This window comes from Heteronotia binoei, chromosome 1, assembly GCF_032191835.1.
Source record: "Heteronotia binoei isolate CCM8104 ecotype False Entrance Well chromosome 1, APGP_CSIRO_Hbin_v1, whole genome shotgun sequence".
NCBI lineage: Eukaryota > Metazoa > Chordata > Lepidosauria > Squamata > Gekkonidae > Heteronotia > Heteronotia binoei.
Genome location: NC_083223.1, coordinates 32,643,957 through 32,665,984, shown reverse-complemented (window position 1 = coordinate 32,665,984; position 22,028 = coordinate 32,643,957). Strand labels below are relative to the sequence as shown.

At 42.8% G+C, this 22,028-nt stretch overlaps 1 protein-coding gene across 1 annotated transcript in view; it reads left to right on the top strand.

Annotated features, from left to right (window-relative positions):
* The window catches only part of LOC132567593 (phosphatidylinositol 3,4,5-trisphosphate 3-phosphatase TPTE2-like), an 83,241-nt gene that overhangs the window by 30,977 nt on the left and 30,236 nt on the right, over positions 1–22,028 (top strand). The window contains exons 3-8 of the mRNA XM_060233273.1: positions 1,272–1,361; positions 12,069–12,116; positions 12,963–13,112; positions 16,119–16,238; positions 17,819–17,918; positions 19,105–19,168. Of these exons, the coding sequence (XP_060089256.1) occupies positions 1,272–1,361; positions 12,069–12,116; positions 12,963–13,112; positions 16,119–16,238; positions 17,819–17,918; positions 19,105–19,168 (572 nt within the window). The remainder of the gene's footprint in view (positions 1–1,271; positions 1,362–12,068; positions 12,117–12,962; positions 13,113–16,118; positions 16,239–17,818; positions 17,919–19,104; positions 19,169–22,028) is intronic.

Here is a 22,028-nt window from a genome sequence, read left to right as displayed (position 1 = left end):
ACATAAGGGCCATTAAATTAACTCTAATATTGCCCTTAGGACCAGTGTTCTAATGTGGCTCTATTCATGTATCATGCATCTTCAGGCACAATTATTATTGGTCTTTACCATCATTAGAAAAATGTAATAAATTCAAATATCCCTACATACAATATTTATATTCAAACGTACCTTGTCTTGAGCACTCTAGTTCAGGTAGTAGTAGTAGATGGAGTGAGAGGGAAAATAAATTATTTCCGTCTTGTCTGTCAGAAGTCATTGTCTGTTGCAAGACGTTTGGAAGCCTTTGACTTGAACTTTTGAGTCTCAAGGGAGGAGAGCTAGATTTGAGTCCAATAGCACTTTAGAGACCAACAGGATTTTGGGGGTGTAAACTTTCGAGAGTCAAAATTCCCTTCATTAGATTTTATTCTCAAAACCTTATACCTCAAAAATCTTGTTGGTTTCTAAGGAGCTACTGGACTTAAATGTAGCTCTTCTACTGCAAGTGAACATGGCTACCCACCTGAAACTGTGTTCCTTTTTATGTGCCCTCAAAGAAATGAACAAAGTGTGTTTCTGGGAGGACCAAAGACTGTGATGGATTATTAGGTAAGAGGTCAACTATGACATGTACTGGCTTATCAGCCTGTTCTAGAAGCAGGAAACTTTGTGTATGCTAGGTACAACTGAGTTTTATTAGAAAACTAGCTGTTGAAAGACCCTTCTAGTAACACTTGTGACCTTATGATGTACCCATCCGCACAGAAGCTCTTCTAATTTTAGTACTGAAACACAAATGTGAAAAGATTTCAGTGAAGCCTGCGAGAAGTGTCAGAAATACCCACATGCTTGTGGTGTCCTTGGTGCTATAAACTGGCCCACTTGTGGTAACATCTGATCTGCAACTCACAGCGTGAGGTTTATTCTGTCTCATTTAGTGCTAGAACAAATTGGGATTGCAATAGATTGGGTGCTTTCAAAAGCCAAGCTTCATAAAGTGCTATATTCAAAATGATCTTCAATAGGTGTTGGGAGACACTTAATATTTGGAGGTTCTGAGAGGAAGAGAGAAAAGAGGCCATTATTTACACTTGATATAGTGGTGGCAGTTGGCATCTATGAAGGGCAGGGCCTATCAGTCAGGTATGGTGGTTATGTGAGACCTCCATATTCAGAGGTTGAAGACTTCTAAATAGCTGTTGCCAGGAGCGAGTGCTGGGAAGGGTGAAAGTTGATGCACCAAATTCATCCTGGGAGAGTCCATAACCATTTGACTGATTCCATGGCAGAAATCAACCGACCAGGGAGCCATTTGTTGAGATTGATGAGATCGATGATGGCGATGCTGAGGATGAAGAAGAAACAAACACATGTTTTTAGTAAGTTAATTGTATCTGTTGGGTAAATCAAAGTTATGAATAGCCTGTTCATTGTCTTCCCCTTTTTCTCTCCTTTTTCCTCAAATTGGTCTTGTTGAAATTTTATTTACTTCATGTACACGCCATGTATTTGGGTAACACCTTCTCTGATCTATTTCACAACAGCCCTGTGAGGTAAGTTAACCTGTGAATGTGGCTGAGCCAAGGTCGGTCAGCAAGCTACAAAGGCAGAGTGGGGATTCAGAGCTGGGTCCCTAACTAGTACATTACACTGGCTGGCCATGCTGAGGAAATCATCTGGGAGAATATTCTTCAGTGTTAATGCAGGGGAATGAAGGAGAGCGGAGAGCAGTTGCAGAGATGGCCTTTCCAGTTGGCCCATTAACACAACAAACATAGTGATCAATTCATATGTGAGAATTTCTGCACAACTTCACGAGAACTTCACAAGTGGTACCTAGAGTTCCCTGCCGGCAACTTAATAACCATGTGTGGACAGCCCTAATTTGGATTGGTCATGGCATATAATAAGAGGGGCTTGTGAAGAAAAATGGTTCCTTGCTTTTGCTCTGTAATAAAAATGTTGGTTCAGGCTGAGAGGCCTACGCATATTTTCCCAGAGACAGAGACCAAAGTCAGCATGACCTTATCCATAAAGATAACATGCAGCTGTAAGAGGAAAGGAGTACCAGCTTCAATTAGTGCATACCAAGCCATGAAGTTATGGGCACTTGCACCTGTGGAACTACTCTGCAGTGCTGTTTTGTTTCTCCTTGTCAGGTCACCCCCATACATCATTTGCCTAGCAACACATAGGGAATTAAATCACCTCTCAGGTTTCTGATTGGCCTAACAGGCCAGAGGCCTATCAGATACCTTTTCTATAAATTTAGTTAACTTTTGCCATCCTGGGGCTTGGAATGGAGTATGCAAGTGGTTACTTAGCTCAGCTTGTTGTGACTGCTTCATGTGGTCACTCTGCTTGCTGCACCCACCTTGAATTGCTGTTTGTGTGGGCTACAGCCCTTTCTGTTTCTGAAGACTACAGCCGCTTTATTGCTGAACCTGACAGCATTTGGATTTACATCTGGTAAACTGGAATGCTGCTTTACTGTACTAGCTGAGCTGGATAAGCATAGAGTTGCTTTATTCCTTCACAGTCTTATCTTTCAGGGTTTTTTTTACACCTTAATAAAAATAATTATACTTTTCTGCATTGACCTCAAAGCCTGGACCTTTGACTACCTACCCAGGAACATTTTAGATTGGAAAACTCAGTCAGCAGTCCTATCCTGCAGGACTGACTTTTCTTGTTAACTCCCTGAGAGGTCAGGAGTCTTGTCCTTTCACTCTTGTGCTGGGGTGAGTAGATAGAAAAGACCGGTGGCACTTGCCAGACTATGGTGAGGTTAGTCTTTCACTGGTAATTTTGTTTTGCCTTGCCTCTCCTTAAAAGGTTCTTAGCCCAGGTTTGACTAGGACCTTTTGACAGGGCTGAAGCCTTCCATACAGTTTTCTGAATTGGAACAGCTCTGGGGAGCACTTGTTTGTCTCTTTAGGAAACTTGCATGAAGGCATCAGTATAGCAGAGAAAGCCTTGATTTGTTTTTCCTGATGTACCATCATGTTCCCACTCTGAGTCAAGAGCATTTATGCTTGGGAGTTCAGTTTCTGCAGGGAACTCTCACAGTGCATCTGTCAAAAGTTTACATGGATGTTATAACCTGTGAATCAGCTTTGAACATGTGATAGGACTGTCCTTTGGCTTGGTCAAACTGGATAAGCCCTTTAGGCAGCCTTTGTGCAAAGACATACTCTCATCAAAAACATCAAATACAAGTGATTGTGGGGGGGGCATGACACATAATGGTGGATGCTGAAGCTCCTGATCCTGCACCTGAAATGACCACCAATTTTAGCAATGCCACTGAAATTTAGCTATGGGGAAACTGTGGGGAGGAAAAGCAAAGACGTCTTTGTCAGCTATTTCTTGAGTTAAATCGTTCTTTCCTGCTGGGGAGTCAAACTACATTGAACTTGGACTCCGGTAAGAGCCTTAAGATGGCAGCACCTTCCCCAACTGAAGCTAAAGTGACCAAATAAGACCTAGATCAGGAATGGCCAGACTTGCTTAACAGAAGAGCCACATAGACATGAATGTCAGATGTTTGATCATAGAATCATAGAGTTGGATGGGACCCACCACCTCTCAAGGAAGCCTGTTCCACTGAGGAATTGCTCTAACGATCAGGAAGTTCTTTCTAATGTTGAGCCGGAAACCTTTGATTTAATTTCAACTTATTGGTTCTGGTCCTACCTTCCAGGGCCACAGAAAATAATTCCACACCATTCTCTATATGACAGCCCTTCAAGTACTTGAAGATGGTGATCATATCATCTCTCATCCGCCTCCTCTCCAGGCTAAACATCCCCTCTCCAGGCTAAACTTCTCTCATCCACCTCCTCTCCAGGCGTCAGCCTTTCCTCCAGGCCCCTCACCATCTTCGTTGCCCTCCTCTGGACCCGTTCCAGCTTGTCTGTATCCTTCTTAAAATATGGTGGCCAAAACTGAACACAATACTCCAGGTGAGGTCTTACCAGAGCACAGTAAAGAGATACCATCTCATCACGTGATCTGGACACTATACTTCTGATGATACAGCCCAAAATTGCATTTGCCTTTTTAGCCACTGCATCACACTGTTGACTCATGTTCAGTGTATGATCCACTAAGACCCCTAGATCTTTTTCGCACATACTACTGCTAAGACAAGTCTCCACCATCCTATAACCATGCATTGGATTTTTCCTACCTAAATGCAGAACTTTACATTTATCCCTGTTAAAATCCATTTTATTGATTTTAGCCCAGTTTTCCAGCCTGTCAGGGTCATCCTGTATCCTGTTTCTGTCTTCTTCTGTGTTTGCAACCCCTCCCAATTTAGTGTCATCTGCAAATTTAATAAGCATTCCCTCTATACCTTCAACCAAATCATTGATAAAGATGTTGAACAAAACAGGTCCTAGGACAGATCCTTGAGGCACTCCACTTGTCACTCCTCTCCAAGAGGATGAGGAACCATTCACAATCACTCTTTGGGTGCGATCTGTCAACCAGTTACAGATCCACCTAACGGTAATAGGATCCAAACCACATTTTACCAACTTGTCAACAAGGATAGTATGTGGAACTTTATCAAAAGCCTTACTGAAATCAAGATAAACGATGTCCACAGCATTCCCCTGATCCAGCAAGGTAGTCACTTTCTCAAAAAAAGTGATCAGGTTAGTCTGACATGACTTGTTCTTGAGAAAACCGTGCTGGCTCTTAGTAATCACATCCATTTTTTCTAAATGTTCCAGGACCGACTGATGATTTGTTCTAAAACTTTTCTGGGTATAGACGTCAAGCTGATGGGTCGGTAGTTACCCCGATCTTTTTTCCCCTTCTTGAAGATGGGGACAACTTTCGCCCACTTCCAATCTTCTGGCACCTCTCCTGTTCTCCAAGAATTCTCAAAAATAATAAGCTCAGAAATTACATCTGCAAGTTCTTTTAGAACCCTTGGATGCAATTCATCTGGGCCTGAGGACTTAGTTTCATTTAAAGAAACTAGGTGTTTATGTACTACCCCTATGCTGATCTTAGGTTGGAACTTCATACCCTCCTTATATGTTTTTGCCATGTTGAGCACCATTTCCCTCAGAAGAGAAGTCTGAGGAAAAGTAGGATTTGAACAGTTCTGCCCTCTCTTTATTACCTGTTACAATTTCACTTTCTTGCCCTTGCAATGGGCCTACAATGTCCTTGCTCTTTTTCTTACTCTGAACATAAGAAAAGAACCCTTTTTGTTGTTTTTAGCATCTTTGGCCAGCCTAAGCTCATACTGAGTTTTAGCTTTCCTAACTTTTTCTCTACAAGCACTGGTGATTTGTTTATATTCATCCTTGGTTATAAGGCTCTCCTTCCAATTCCTAAAGGAGTCTTTTTTATTAAGTCTTTAGAGAGCTGTTTACGGAGCCACTTCAGCTTCTTTAGGCTTTTTCCATTTTTTCTTATAGGAATCGTCTGTGAATGTGCTTTCAGTATTTCGCTTTTAAGAAAGTCCCATCCCTCCTGAACCCCATTCCTCCTAAGTATTTCTGACCATGGGGTTTTACCCAGCATAGTTCTAAGTTTATCAAAGTTTGCCTTTCTGAAGTCCAACCTATAAGTCTGACTATGTATAGCTTTTCCCTTCCCTAAGACTGTAAATTCCAAAATCACATGGTCACTACTGTCCAGGGTGCCCGCTATTTCCACTTCTTCAATCAATTCTTCCTTGTTGGTGAGACTCAAATCCAAGATAGCAGATCCCCTTCTTTCCATTTTCACTTTCTGGAAAAGGAAGTTGTCAGCAAGACAAGTCAGGAATCTATTTGACTTTTCATTTTTAGCAGAGTTGGACTTCCAACAGATGTCTGGGTAATTGAAATCTCCCATGATCACTATATCCCTTCTCTTGGAGAACTTTGCAATCTGCTGTAGAAGTACCTCATCCAAGTCCTCTGAGTGACTTGGTGGTCTATAGCAGACCCCCACAATATCACTGTTGTTTCTTACTCCTTTTATTTTTACCCAGAGACACAACTGAGCCGCCATGCTCAAATTCACATATTTCCTTACAAGTATATACCTCCTTCACATATACTGCTACGCCTCCACCCTTTCTCATTTGCCTGTACCTTTTAAATAAGTTGTACCCCTGAATCCTAATATTCCAGTTGTGAGGTCATCCCACCAAGTTTCAGAAAGGCCTATTATGTCATAGTCTCCTTCCTTTATTAGGACTTCCAGTTCCTGCTGTTTGTTTTCCATACTCTGTGCATTAGTTCCACTGGGGATCAAACTTAGGCTGTGAGCAGAGCTTAGGACTGCAGTATTGCAGCTTTAACACTCTGCGCCATGGGGCTCCTTTGAAGAAAAAGAACGTTATAAATTTGGCAGCTTTTATCTTCCTGGCTAGAAGATGGCTTTGTCCTTACAGAGTGGGGCCCCCAGTCTCTTCACAATCCAGGTTCCCACAAGGCATTCTAGTGCGCTTTCTCAACTACCAAACTAAAGAAAAATACTTCAAGAAGCAAGGAACCGTAGATACCTATCTTTCCAAGATAAATCCAGGTCTTTCAAGACCTTTCTGAAGAGGTCTTACGATGAAGGAGAGCTTTGAAATTTATAACTGATATACAGATGGGCTCTACCCTCACTCAAACTCTTGGTGCTTCATAATGGATCTCTGTTGCAAGGCAGCAATCTGAATGAAGTAAAATCCCTTCTTAAATTGCTTGATATAGAAATCCCTCTGGATTTACCCAGTGCTCCTCAATCAAAAACTTATAAGAAACATACAACACCAATGAAATGGAGTAGCCCCCCCCCTTAAGAACAAATATAATAATTTTTGCAATATTGGGTGGGAGAAGAGGGAGATTAGGAGTTCTTTACTGATTATAAATTTTATTCTAAGAATTATTATTAATGGTTGTATATTTGATCTAGTTTATTCTTATTTCAAAGTCATTACTAATTTTATAATAAATCTACACTGTAATATAAGTAATGGCTCCTAGTATTAAAATAATTTCTGTAAATTGCAGTGGCTTGAACAACAAAATAAAATTAAAGAAAATGACAATAACAATTGTTAGAATGCAACCACATACATTATTTATTCAGGAAGTGGGTGCAGAGGAGAGAGAGCAATGAGGATGATCAGGGGCCTGGAGATTAAGCCCTATGAGGAAAGGCTGAGGGACTTGGGAGTGTTCAGTCTGGAGAAGAGAAGGTTGAGGGGGGACATGACTGCTCTTCTGAAGTATTTGAAGGGCTGTCACTTAGAGGAGGGCAGGGAGCTGTTCCTGTTGGCAGCAGAGGATAGGGCTCGCAATAATGGGCTTAAATTAAGGGTGGAAATGTACCAGCTGGATATTAGAAAAAACTTTTGTCCTGTAAGAGTTGTTCAGCAGTGGAATCAGCTACCAAGAGAGGAGGTGAGCTCCCCCTCACTGGCAGTCTTTAAACAATTGCTGGACAAACACTTGAAAGGGATGCATATAAACCAGGGATGGCCAACGGAAGCTCTCCAGATGTTTTTTTGCCTACAACTCCCATCAGCCCCAGCCAGCATGGTCAATGGCTGGGGCTGATGGGAGTTGTAGGCAAAAAACATCCGGAGAGCTACCGTCGGCCACCCCTGCTCTAGGCTGATCCTACATTGTGCAGGGGGTTGGACTAATGGCCTGAATGGTCCCTTCCAACTTTAGGATTCCATAGGAAACACACCTTAAATTGACTTCTAAGTCAAGCCAAGTCGCAATCCTGATTACAAACAATATCTGCTTTATTTTTAAAGCAGTTAAAATGTTATATTTTTATAAATGGTTTGCTAGATAAAAACACAATGAACTTGGCATCCATCTGCACCCTGAATCAAACCCAACTTCAATTTATCGAGGAAGTTTTGATGAAATTAGATCTATTTTATGAAGGGAAAATTGTTATCGGGGGTGTTTTGAATTTTGTAGCAGACTTGAAGTTAGATATACACAACAAAGATGCTAGCTGAAATGAAGAGACAATAATTTTTTTTTGCCAACTACTGCCAAGTTTTGAATTTGCCATTTCTGGGTAAGGTGGTTGGGAGAGTGATGGCTGAGCAGCTCTAGGTTTTTTTGGATGATGCTTCCTTTCAGTCTGACCTCCACGCTGACCATGGGATAGAAACCATTCTGATCATCCTCACAAATGACCTCTACAGACACCTGGATCAAGGTGGGTTGATATTGCTGTTGCACTTGGATTTGACAGCAGTGTTCAGCATGGTCAGCTGTGACCTCTTGACCCATTACCTTGATGATATAGGGATACAGGTGATGTCTCTACAATGGCTTACTTCCTTTTTCGTTGGTCAGGGGCAGAGGGTGGTGCTAAGGGAAAGAGTGTTCACGAAGCCTGTTGGAAATGAGCAGTGGCTGTATATGTATTGAGAGAAGGCTTATTGTTCCGTTGTAAGTATTCTACCAGGGAGACTACAGATACTGGACCAGAGTCCTTGAAAAAGAAAATTTTAAATCAAAATGATTGTTGGGCTTATAGTCCTTCCTCTGGCCCTTTTGGATATATAAGTGTCCTGGTCTATTGTAGTCCTGGGTTATCTTAAAGAAAAACTGTAAGAAGGCTGTAGTGAGTACTTAGTGCTTTATGAAGACCTGTTTTTGATGATCTACCTGTGAGGGTTTGGAATGGACGCTGTGGAAGACTTTTGACGATTGGATTATATGCGTTATATTGACTGAAGGACTCCTCTAATACATTGTTTCTATTCTAGTGTGATATTGTTGTAAACTTTATATTGATTTTTGTTAATAGCCTTAATTATGTTTATTATGATTAGTTTCCCATGGTCTCTTTTTCTGCTACTGTAATTTTAAAGACCGTTTCCCTTTAGTGTTTACCTCTTTTATCATCCGAGGCAGGTCAGGCAACCTGTTCCCTATCTCTCATCCCAGGACTTAGCTACAGTGATCCATGCAATGGTCACTTCCAGATTCGACTGCTGTAACTCACTCTGTGTGTGGCTGCCCTTGAACTTGACCCAGAAACTTGCACTTGTACAGAATGTGGCGGTGAGCTTGCTGACAGCATTGCCTTTGTGGGCACACCTTTAGCCAGTGTTGCACCAACTGTGCTGGCTACCAGTTGAGTACCAGATCCATGTCAAAGTTATGTTGTTGGCCTTGAAAGCCATATGCGGCCTGGGACCAGCATACCTTCGGGGCCATCTTTCCCCAAGCTCTGGAGATCCTTGCCCTCCACAGACCAACATCTACTGGTAGTCCCTGGCCAAAAAAAGTCCACTGAGCCTCAACCAGGGCCAGGGGCCTTGTCTGCCCTGGCCTGTTGGAACAGGAATGCCTGTTGGAATTTCCTAATTGAAATCAGGGCCCTGCAGGACTTGTTACAGTTCTGCAGGGCCTATAAAATGGAGCTTTCTGCCAGGCCTTCAACTGAGGTGGCGAATTTCTCTACCATCTCAAACTCCCCTGCCCCATAGCAATCTTGCAGATGCTTTCTATCCTGCTAACATCCAATAGGAGGTATATTGGAATGCTCTGGTGTTTTTGCTGCCAACTTGTTTTATCTAACTGATTTCAATGAGATATTTATTGTACTTTATGTTGTTACCGACCCTGAGCCCACCATGGGATAGGGCGGGATATAAGCACAATAAATAAATGTTATATCTGGCATCATCAACATCTAATGGAAATGCAGGAATTGCATAAATACCTCCCCCCCACACCTCCAGTGACCTGTGTTCCATGCCTAGAAGACAGCAAAAAAAATTGCTGTATGGCCCCAAAGTGGCAATCAGCATTTTCCTAGGTGTGTAAGAAAGGGCCGCAAGAACTAAGCACTGATGCAACCCTTCCTGCCCTCCTTCTCATGATCTGCTTAATTTACAGAATCAGCATTGCTGTCAGATGGTCATCTAGCCTCTGTTTCAAAACATTCAAAGGAGGAGAGTCAGAGGTGTAGCTAGGATTTTTTTAGGTGGGGGGACTTTTAAAAAATGCAGGGGGCATCTGGATTTTTAAAAAGCCCTCTCCCACCTAAAATTTCTGGGCACCACCCCCACCTTCCCTTCCAGCTGCAGCTTGAAGGTCACCTCTGCCAGCAATTCAAATCACGCAGGAGGGCCGGCAGATGCAGTTGCCAGCTTCCCTGTGCCATTTAAAGACCTCTCTGATCAACTGGTCAGTGGGGTCTAAATCACATGGGGAGGCGTTCAGCTGCTTCTGCCCACCCTCCAGTGTGATTTGAATCACTTTGAGGCAGAGGAAAGGCCACAGTTTTTGTTATTTGCTGCCATTTGAGGGTTACCCCCGCCAATGATCCAAATCGCACAGGAGGGCTGGCAGAAGCAGCTGCACGCCTCCCCACATGTTTTAGACCCTGTTGACCAGCTGGCTGTGGGGGGGATGTCTTTAAAATGGTATGAGGAGGCTGGCAGCTGCTTCTACCTGCCCTCCCTCATGATTTGGATCATGGGGAGGGAGGAGGCTGCAGCACGGGGGAGCGAAGGCTGCCAGTTGGGGGCCCCTCCCAGAAGTCAGGGGGCATGCCCCTCATGGCTATGGGGCTGGTGAGAGCCCACAACCTCCCGAGGAAGCTTGTTCCACTGAAGAACTACTCTATCAAGAAGTTCTTCCTAATGTTTAGCAAAAAAACTCTTTTGATTTAATTTCAGTCCCTACTTCAGCCTTCTTGGGCAACAGAAAACAACTCACCATCCTATGTATGACAGCCCTTCAAATACTTAACTTGAGGATGGTTATCATATCACCTCTCAGTCTTCTCTCCAGGCTAAACATACCCAACTCCTTCAACCTTTCCTTTTAGGACTTGGTCTCCATACCCCCTCACCACCTCCGTTGCCCTCCTCTGGACATGTTCTATCTTGTAAGAAGGACAGCATATTCTTCTTAAATTGTGATGCCCCAAATGGAACAAAATACTCTAGGTGAGGTCTAACCAGAGCAGAGTAAAGTGATACCATCACTTTGCATGATCTGGACACTAGACTTCTGTTGATACAGCCCCAAATTGCATTTGCCTTGAAAAGGCATGGGGGTGGATAATGAAAGCACCTTAGCCTGCCACATCATGACAGCATTTTAAAATGGTGCTAGGTTGGACCTAAGAACACTATTGTCCCTGAGAACTTACGTCATGATTCTGGTAAAATGAGGTGATGCTCACAGAAGTTTATTGCAATACAGATGTTAGTGCTGCAGGACCTTTTCTCATGTGATGTGTTCTGTAACAGACTATCCCATTTTCCAACTGGAATTTGAAATATGTTGTGTTGCTTTGTAAGTTAGCATCTTAGGGTTGGGACTTCGTGGCTCTTTTCCTGGCAAAAGTATGAGGAAAGACCCCCTTTAAACAATGAAAAAAGTGTGTTGAGATTGTGGGATACATTTGACAAAAGTAGGGTTGTCACAAGGAGTTGAATAGGTCACGATCAAGCACAAAAGCTGGTGGTATCTAAGCCCTGATGCAACAGAAAGTTGCTATCTAATAAGCAAGTCTCCCAGGGGAATTTAATTGTGCTACTTCAAATGCTGAAGGATAGGAAATGAATTCTTATGAAATGGAGAGCAGCCTTTCCTGTTGTAGGCACAGTCTGCCTATAGCTCTGGATAGATGATGATCACTTGTAGTACAATATTTTAATATTAATTACTGGACTTGTTGGATTAATATGCCCTGTGTTCCTTCTCCCTTTGCCAAGATGCCAGTGAGGAATCAAGCAGGATTGCTGAGCACTGAGGAAGATTTTGCTGACAGACCTAGATACACTGGGGAATGCTGATGAGCATTCAGTTATAGGCAAAACCGGGAGCCATGAAAATACATTGTATAAAACTTTTAAAAGCATTGAGCTTTCTAGGCATTTGGGTATCCATTCTACAATATTTGAATCTGGATTTGCAGGAACTACTGTCTCTGCTGTGGTGTAGTTTTCTGTTATTTGTTGCCTCCTTCAAAAGATCAAACCTATGCAGTGCTGGTTAGGTTATGAAAACCTGCCACATTGACATCTTAGTCCTAATAATAATAATTCTCTCATCATCCCCTTCCCTTCTTGTTTTCTATGCCAGTATTTTTAAGAAGAAGATTTCTCCATACGTGATGTCTTTTGGATTTAGGTAAGTAGGAACCACAACATGAACATCGATTAAAGCATTCCTACTTTTTAGCCTTGCTTCAAATTTGGGGATTTTGAAATTGTTCCTTTTAGTGATTTTGGTTGGAAGCCTGCATAGCCTAAACATAACTGGGCATATCAGACAGTATATGGTAATTGGGGGTATTATAATCAGCAGGGGTCATAACTAGACTCCTAATTGCTAGGGTTGCCAACTCTGGGATAAATCACAGAATGGTTTGGGAATGCAGCTTATGGAGGGCAGGGGATGAACCGCAGTATGCTGTAATGCCATAGAGTCCACCCTCGAAAATTTCCATTTTCTCCACAGAAACTGATCTCTGTAGTCTGGAGATGAGTTGCCATTCCAGGGGATCTGCAGGTTGGCAATCTAATGCATAGTACACTCTGCCACCATCTGTACAATACGCTGGTATCAATTTTTTTGATAGATCTGTACCATTAACTGAGGTCCACCAAAAGAGTTGCAGATTATCAGTTTGTTAAATATTGTCTTATAGTGTTTTGTCTTCCCTCTGGAGATTGTAAAAGTGATATTGACCATGTAGTTGAGAAAAACAGTATAGATTCTTCCAGGGCTTTTTGGGGGGTGGGGGGTGGGTGGGGGGGAGGAATGTGGCAAGACAGAGTTCCATAACCTTGTTGTGGAAACAGAATTCTCAAAAAATGTTTAAAAGCTCATGAGGAGGCACCCATGTGTTTCTCTTGTTTCCCTCTTGAGAGTTCTGGCACCTCTTTTTCCAGAAAAAAAAAGCCCTGGATTTTTCCTTTTGTGTGCTGTTTGCCTTTTGAAAGCTTATCACTTTTTTCTCCTTTGCTTTTGTAGATTATTTGGTGTTGTGCTTATTTTTGTGGACATTCTACTTGTGATTATATCTCTAGTGTTTGGTGAATCAGTGGAGATGCTTGAAGGCGCCTCTCTGGCCATAGCACTGTTCTTCTTTGTAGATGTTCTCTTACGAGTGTATATTGAAGGGTAAGAATGTGAATACTTGTGGAATATTCATGTGTGCCCACTGCTAGAAACCTCTTTAGACTAAAAGATGAGAGTTTGTTTCATTTATACCCTGCCTTTCTCCCTGATGGAGACCCAAAGAGGCTTATATAGGGTTGCCTGGTCCAACTAGGAAATACCTGGGGGTTTTGAGGGTGGAACCTGAAGGCAGTGCTGAATTAAACCCTGTGGAGACCCCTAGGCAGTCAGAATCTCGGGGCCCACTTGCAAATTATCTCAGAGTCAGAACACCCACCCCGCAACCCATGGCCCTCACTGCAGCCTCCTTCTCAAAAGTCCCTTTGACAAAGCTGCAGGGGAGAGGCAGAGAAAGGCAAATTTGGTGATGTTGTCAGCAGCAGCCACACCAGGCAAGTCGAGCAAAGGGTAGCTCAGTTGCTGGCTGCACGTGCAGGTTGGGAGGGCTGCAAGCAGGGGGGAAATGGGGGGGGGGGAGCCAGCCCGGGGACCCTGAAGGCGTGGGGGCCCATAGGTCAGTGCCTACTTGGCCCAGTTGTTTATCCGGCCCTTCCTGGGGACTTTCCTATTCCCTTAAATAAATAAATATACAGCAGTTCAGTTCCCCTGAATACAGTCCTCATTTTCTTGTCCTCTTTTTTTGCCTTCAGAGGGTTCCCCAGCAGCTGCACATCTGCTAAATGAAAATGAACACACATGCACACACACACTCACAAAGCAGCCAAAAGAAACAATTTGAAAGAAGACGTCTCTGACTCCATGGCATGATTTCATTGAGTAAGCCTAGGCTTACATCATTCTCCTGTGCTCCATTTTATCCTCACAGCAACCCTGTGAGGTTGGTTAGGCTGAGTAGGTATGACTGGCCCAAGTTATTTATTTATTCATTCACATTTCTCTCCTGCCCTTCCCAAATTGGCGCTAGTGAGCTTCCTTGGGCAGAACAGGGATTTGAACCTGGGTTTCCTAGATTCTGGTCCTACACTCTAACCACCACACCACACTTGTTTAGGTTTGATCTTGAAAGGCTTTTATTGGGTCATGCTCTAGAGCTAGGGAGAGATGTCTTGAAATTCTGTAGGGAATAGGTAACTTCAGAACAGGTAGCTTCAGAGACACCATACTTCCCCTTCTGCAGTATGCAGGAAATTTGCCATTGGTTCTTATTGTGGTTTCATATAATCTAAATACACGTTCTCTGTGATTTTTTTTCTTTTTTGGTATCATATTAACGAAATGACTGGCCCGTTTGGATAATGAGAGCTATCCAGTGGAGCTAACCCACAGACCTACCTACTCGGGAGATTTCCCTGAAAAATATGCATTTGTAAATTAAAATAAGAACCTCCAAAGCCGGCTTGGTGATGACTAAAAGTGTAACGGAGATGCTGGAATGTTGAATGCAATCTAATATTTTTTGGGGGTGTGTGTGTGAAGGAAAAAGGCAAGAAATCAGCCTGCTTGATCTCTTGGGGACCTAACTGCAATATTACATTTTCTTCATGTTTGTGCTGGGCTCTGTTGATCAGGCACACAATGCAACTTCTGTACTTAGGAATTAGTTCCCTTAGGCGAATCGGTGTACAGTTTGGAGCAGGAATATGATATGTGGGGGAAAGAATTTTAAAAATCTTAAGATTTCTTTCCTCATGCTGCTTTTCCAGCTTAAATGGCTCCATTTGCAGCTGCTGGAATGGCTTTGGGTCAGCCCTAGCTTTTGTAGGAGTTCTCCTTGAAAGGGCAGGTGCTGTAAGAACTCTCTCAGCCCCACCTACCTCACAGGGTATCTGTTGGGGGGCAGGGGGAAAGGTAAAGGAGATTGTGACCACTCTGAGATTCAGAGTATAGGACAGGATATAAATCTGGTATATCATCATCATCATCATTTGATGATGATGCCCTTGGAGGTTGCAGAACTCTGGAGGGAAGATACTGGTTTTGGAACTTTCAAAACCTTCCTTGCAGTTCTTCTTGGGGTCCCAACTTGTACAGGCCCAATCCCAGAATGTCTCCTAGCTGAATCTAGTAAGGGGCTTGACTCTTAGTGTTGTCTTCAGAGACAGACTAGGAGGAAGAACAGTCCTGGGAAAGGGTCTTGGCCCCATCCTCACAAAGGAAGGGAGGAGGAGGATGCAGAGTTATTTTCCATTGCCCCAGAAGGTCGGACGAGAACCAATCGGTTGAAATTAAATTAAATCAGAAGACATTAGGAAGAGCTTCCTAACAGAGCAGTTCCTCAGTGGAACAAGCTTCCTCAGGAGGTGGCGGGCTCTCCTTCCTTGGAGGTTTTTAAACAGAGGCTAGATGGCCATCTGACAGCAATGCTGATTCTGTGAACTTGGGCAGATCATGAGAGGAAGGGCAGGAAGGATTGCATCAGTGCTTAGTGCTTGTGGCCCTTTCTTACACATCCAGGGAAATGCTGATTACCACTTTGGGATCAATCAGCAATTTTTCTCTGTGTCATTTTGGATCCTGAAAGTTTTTTGCCATCTTCTGGGTATGGAGCAAGGGTCACTGGGGATGTATGTGTGTAGGGGAGATATTTGTGAAGTTCCTGCATTGTGCAGGGGGTTGGACTATAGATAATCTTGGAAGTCCCTTCCAACTCTCTGATTCTGTGAGGAAACAGTCAGTCCTGTAGTTCTGCCCAGCTTTGTGCCTGGGTTGGGAAGAACCAGTCTTTCCCAGGCTGAACAAGGCTTTTCTATCCTGGACTGGACCACCCTAAGTATGGGGAAGGGGGAGGCATCAGCCCACTGGGAAATTCCCTGGTGGCTATGACAGCCAGTCTGCCTTTGCTTGTCTTCCAGGTTGATGCTGTTCTATAGTTGATTGCCAGACAGCTTCTTGCAAGGTCAGACTAACTGTTGTGGAGAATATTCCTTATGCTGATAAAAATTTTGTAGGCATGAACTACAGACTTGAACCAACAAATACCTGTAATTTACAACTCATTGTTGCTGACTAGTGACTTGTATCCTTGTCTGCTTTTTTTCTCCTCCTCAGCTTCAGGAATTACTTCACATCCAAGCTAAATATTCTGGATTCTGTCATTGTTGTAGGCACTCTGTTGATAAATATAATATATATCGTGTCTGACTTAGAGGGAATCAGCCAAATTCCAAGGTATGGGACATGCAGCCTCCCTCCCCTCCCCTCTACTGCTTGAAGATATCTAGAATTCTTTGCAGTGGAGTGCTCTGGAGTGTACACTTAATGCTGATTTTTTAAAGGGCCTTATGTTGAACATCCTGTTCTCCAGTAGGTTGGCTGTGATCTTAAGAGGCTTCAATGCTCTTCATCTGTGCCTCTAGTTTAGGGAAATGCATTCATTTCCAAATTAATAGCAAAAAAGAACCAGAAAAGCTCAATTCATTACATTTGGTAGGGAAGTTGATCCCTCATGTAGCACCTGCATGTGTCCCTTCCAAATGCCCATGTCCTTCATCCCCAAATCAAACAGCCACTTCTGGTTGTTGTTTTTAACCTAATTGGAGCAGGAAATGCTTAAAAAGAGCCAAAGATTCATCTTTCTGTGCACTTGTAAACTGCTGCCTTCTTCATAGGAGAATGCTTGGTTTGCAGCCTCCCAGTATTTTGTGATCCGCCCCCCAATCCATTTTATGGTGGTACTCACTAGCTGTTCTCAAAATCCTAGTAGTGCCCACAGGCTCAACAGTATTGGGAACTCATGAGTTACAGTGATTGAGAATAAATAATGAACTATTGCCATTTGTTTCTGTAGCATCTGTCATTTGGGTTTAGCAACTTCAAGGTGGGGGGAGTAGAGTGGAAAGTTCAGTGTCAGTTTCATGTCAGAATCAAAGTGATCTTGTGACAACAGAATGGCACTGATAGGTCATCTTGCTATTTTGTTGCAGGCTGAATGGTTAGTGTCTCTGTCACTGATTTTAGTGCATACAACTAATGACCTCACCTATGTCACTGACATATCTTCATAGTATTATTGCCTGTCTCCCCAGATGTGCAGGCATAATGTCTGCTCCCTTGCGCTGGAGAGACAGACAATATGACAAACTGCTTTCTGTGTCACGGCCCTCTGAATCACTGTTTCCTTTGTCGGAGTGTCATGCAAGTAGACGGGAGGCACGTACAAATGGATAAGCTTACTAGATGCTGTAGCATCTGCCTTCTAAAAATGTCATTCCAACATCATTCTGCTCATGTTCGGTCTACCCTTTAAACATGGGCTCAACACCACGTGGGAAATATGAGAAGAGAAGGCTATGGGAGAACGTTTAGGACATGGCTGGCTCATATAACCTCTTCACCTGTGGTGAAGGCTGAGGTGTTGTTCGCAGAAGTCTTGTTAGAAAGAACAATACATCGTGTTTTTGGGCCCTGATATATGCCAAGGAATTACCCTAATGCTGGTTTCCTTTCCAAATACTTCTTCCAATACTTCTTTCCAAATACTCTTCCAACCACTTGGACCTGGCGGAAGAATACAGAGAATTCATTCTCTCCACCATAATTGTAGTATTTATAGACACCATGGGTAAGATCTGATATGCTATACCAGGTAGACTACAGAAGCTGTGGTGCTGATCCCTTTGTCCAAATCCTGCATGGCTTGCAAGAGTCTCCAAAGGGAGGAATTTGCCAAATTAAGAATTGGAACTGGGTACATATATCGCCTCTTGCCAGTGTCTTTGCATGATCCTTTATTTCCTCCTGTTGCTCAGAATGGTGGTTTTCTTCCGATTCCTGAGGATTATAATTCTGATAAGAATATTTCGTTTGGCTTCTGAGAAAAGACGACTTGAAAGGGCATCTCGGAGGATGGTAAGATGGAAAATACTTTTCACATGTAGATGTTTTCCTTTAAAAATTAAATTAATGTATGTCTTGCATTTGAATGGTAATGGCAATCCAGATCTATATTTAAGTGCAAAACTGCACAGGAACTGCATGGGACACTTCTGCAGCCCACAACACCACCACCTTGGATATACAACTTAATGTGGGAAAGGGGCTTGAGTGTGTCAGTGAAGCTGAGAGTAATACCTTCAGGAGTCTGGACTTCATCAAGAGTTACTCAAGGTGGAATGGTCAAAGCTGAGACACCAGACTAAGATGCATATATCCATTTCATTAATTTTAATGGTCACATCAGCAGAAGAGAATAAATGGTTTCAATGGTAATGGAGGCAGATGAATCCTTGAAGGGGGAGCTACTGGGTAGCAGCAGCAGATGGTAACACTGGCAAAAGATCTTTTTATGGCAAAAGATCGTTCATTCTCAGGAAATGGTACAGGGGAAATGGAATTGCTCTAATTATGAGGTGAGATGTAGCAGAAACAATCAGGGGCTAAAATGCAAAGTCTGACTGAATAATATGAATCAATCTATTACCTGTCATTCAAGTTTGCACCCCAACTTCAGATGCTGAAGAGGGAGAAGTGGAAAGCTTTTATACTAGTGTTCAGGAAGAAATAGATCATATATCCTAATAAGATGGGCTGATAATCATACATAATGGGACTGGAAAAGTAGGAAACAAAGCAAAAAGTGTTGGAAAATTTGGACCAGAATTACAAAATGAAGCAGGAGAGTGATTTTAAAATTTAAAGCCAACAGTTTGTTCATTGCAAATACATGCTTTAGGCAACCAAACTGCCAAGATCAATAGATTGTGTAATCAGAAGCTGACTTCTAATCCCTCATACCACCCTAAAACACATACCAACCATTTACTGTTTTGTAAAGGTTAGAACAGGTTATGAGAAATTCCTGTCCTCTTGCAAGTTCAGGGTACAGAACCTGAATGCCTTTGTTCCTTGAGCTTGAGACGTGCTACAGTTTCATTTATAATAGCCAAGCTGGTAAGGGTGACCTTGGAAAACAGTTCCAAAGAAAGCATTGTCAACCCCTGTTGAACTGAACTAAAAAGTGATCTATTAGTACCAAACCTTGGCAGCATTTATTTCTAGGTTCATGGCCTCCTTAACCTTTTTTCCCCTGTCCTAGGTTTCAGAAAACAAAAGGCGTTATCGAAAAGATGGCTTTGATTTGGACCTTACTTATATCACTGGTATGTACAGCTTGATTTAGAAACTGGTTGCAATAAACTTGTGGTGTAGGAAGCAGCAGAAATCCAGCATTCCATGATTATGAGTGAAAGTGTATCTAAACACTGGAGAGTCCTCCTCTTTACTCTGTTTCCCTTCCCTGGCCTCAAGGTATTTAAGCTGTTCCCTTGGTTGGGAGGGGGGGGGAATACAGTGCTAAAGAAAATCTTGCCAGTTGCTTGGGTGGTTAAAGTCTAACCTTTATGTTGCGGGATGGCACACAACACAGATTTTCACACAGTCACAACACTGCTGCTGTTTTTCCTTCTTTTTTGTCTCCTGAATAGTTTGTAAGCAGAAGCAGCTACTTTGACCTTGTATGCAAGATGACACTCATCTGTCTTGCGCATTTCCACTGGAGAAATGCTCTTGAGTTGCCAGTGCACCAGTAAATTAAATATTAAGGTGCAAATACAGTTAAGGTAGACTGATACTTTAATGTGAAACATGGATACCAGTGGCATTTCTGGCAAAGAACTGAGTGCTAGCTGCAAGGATGAGGGATGCCCTAGCTGCTGTGTGGCTTGTGGGTTTAGGTATATGTTTCCCACCATTGGAGAATTTGGTGTCTGAGCTATGGTTGTTGACATGGTAAACTGCTTTGAGTCCACAGTGAGTGGAGAAAAGTGGGATAAAAATGCCAAATTAAATTCTTTTTCCTTACTTGGAGTCCATATGTAGGCATACTTTGGACAAGGCCCGTAACTTAGAGATAAAACAAGCACTTGACTTGTTTTATCAACTGATTCCAAGGATCCTAAAGAGCCTTTCAGTCCTATTAGACAAGACTAGGATAGGCCTATAGGAAGTATGAGGCAGCTTCGTATACTTCTGTGCACAGCCTTTTTAGGTATTCTCTTTGTGGAACCGCATGTCTTTCATTTGTTCCAGGGAATGTAAATGTGTTCTCAGAAAGTAGCACTTGAAATACCAACATCTTCACACTGGCAAAATGAGAGTCTTCTTTTTGGCTTTGTATCCTTTGCAGTTGCTCTGTGGTGATAAGGTTTTTTCAGGAAACTGAAAGGAAGGAGTAAATAGCTCAGCTCTTTTCCCAGTGCCATTTTGTAAATGTCTCAACTTGTCTTGAATGACTGTGAACTCCTTTGCTGTTCTATCTAGCGCTTGGTATACTGGGAATTGGGGCATTAATTAACTCCCTATAAAGAAACTTCTAAAAGCAGCAACCTGCTATCTCACCCTAGTATTGGAGGGCACTTGCTACATTCTTTGTTGTGCATCACCTGCCCTCTTTTTAAAAACATCAGTATGGCAAATCCTCTCTGAGGAAAAACTATCCCCCTTCCTGTTAAGAGAAACCAGGGTATTGTGTTATTAGGGCTTGTTACTATCTGGGGAAAGCCTTGGAGGCAAGTGGGAGAGCATCTCTCTACTGGGACATATGTAGAGTATGGCAGTAGACAATGCTGAACCACATCAGCTTTGGAATAGCAAAAACAACAACAAAAGATATTTCCAGTCTCTTCTAACCTGGTGGTTGTTGTTGGAAAGTGCCATCAAGTCACAGCTGGCTTATGGCGACCCCATGGGGTTTTCAAGGCAAGAGTCTTTCAGAGGTGGTTTGCCAGTGCCTACCTCTGCATCAGTGACCCTCATTTTCCTTGGAGATCTCCCTCTGAAATACCAAACAGGATGAACCCTGCTTAGCTTCTGAGATCTGATGGGACTGGGCTAGCCTCTGCAAGATACTAGGCCAGGGGTCTAATCTGGAACCGCAGAATTAGAAGGTCTGAACATAATTTGAGCATCTCTACCTGCTTGGTTTTGTGTCTCCACTATGCTTTTCCCTTCAACTATGCTTGTGTTACTGTGACATGCTGTTGAAATTTGTTTTCTCATCTTTCTTGATCAACCTGTTTATGTACTTTTTGTAGTGGTAGATGTATAAGAAAAGTTCAGCTTCCTGATAGGGAAGCCTGACAGCCAGTGATTTCTTTGGTTGCTCATAAAACAGGAGGCTTGGCGAGGAGTGACAAGTGGAGTGCCACAAGGATCTGTCTTGGGACCTGTTTTGTTCAACACCTTTATAAATTATTTGGATGGAGGAATAGCGGGAATGCTTATTACATTTGTAGGTGATACTAAATTGGGAGGGGTTGTAAATACAGTAGATGACAGACGAGATACAGGATGATCTTGACAGGCTGGAAAACTGGGCTAAAATAAATAAATGTAAAGTTCTGCATAGTTATAGGATGGGGGAAACTTGTCTTGGCAGTAGTATGTGCAAGAAGGATCTAGGGATCTTAGTGGACCATACACTGAACATGAGTCAGCAGTGTAATGCAGGCAAATGTGATTTTGGGCTAGTGTGCAGATAACATGAAGTGGTGGTATCACTATACTCTGCTCTGGTTAGACCTTACCTAGAGTATTATGTTCAGTTTTGGGCACCACATTTTAAGAACGATATAGACAAGCTTGTCCAGAGGAGGGCAAAAAAGACGGTGAGGCATCTGGTGACCAAATCCTGTGCGGACTCTTATCTGGGAGAACTGGGTTTGATTCCCCACTCCTCCACTTGCACCTGCTGGAATGGCCTTGGGTCAGCCATAGCTATCGCAGGAGTTGTCCTTGAAAGGGCAGCTGCTGTGAGAGCCCTCTCAGCCCCACCCACTTCACAGGGTGTCTTTTGTGGAAAGAGAAGATATAGGAGATCGTAAGCCACTCAGAGTCTCTGATTCAGAGAGAAGGATGGGGTATAAATCTGCAATCTTCTTCCTATGAGGAAAGGCTGAAGGAGTTGGATATGTTTAGCCTGGAAAGGATATGACTGAGAGGTGATATGATGACTATATTCAA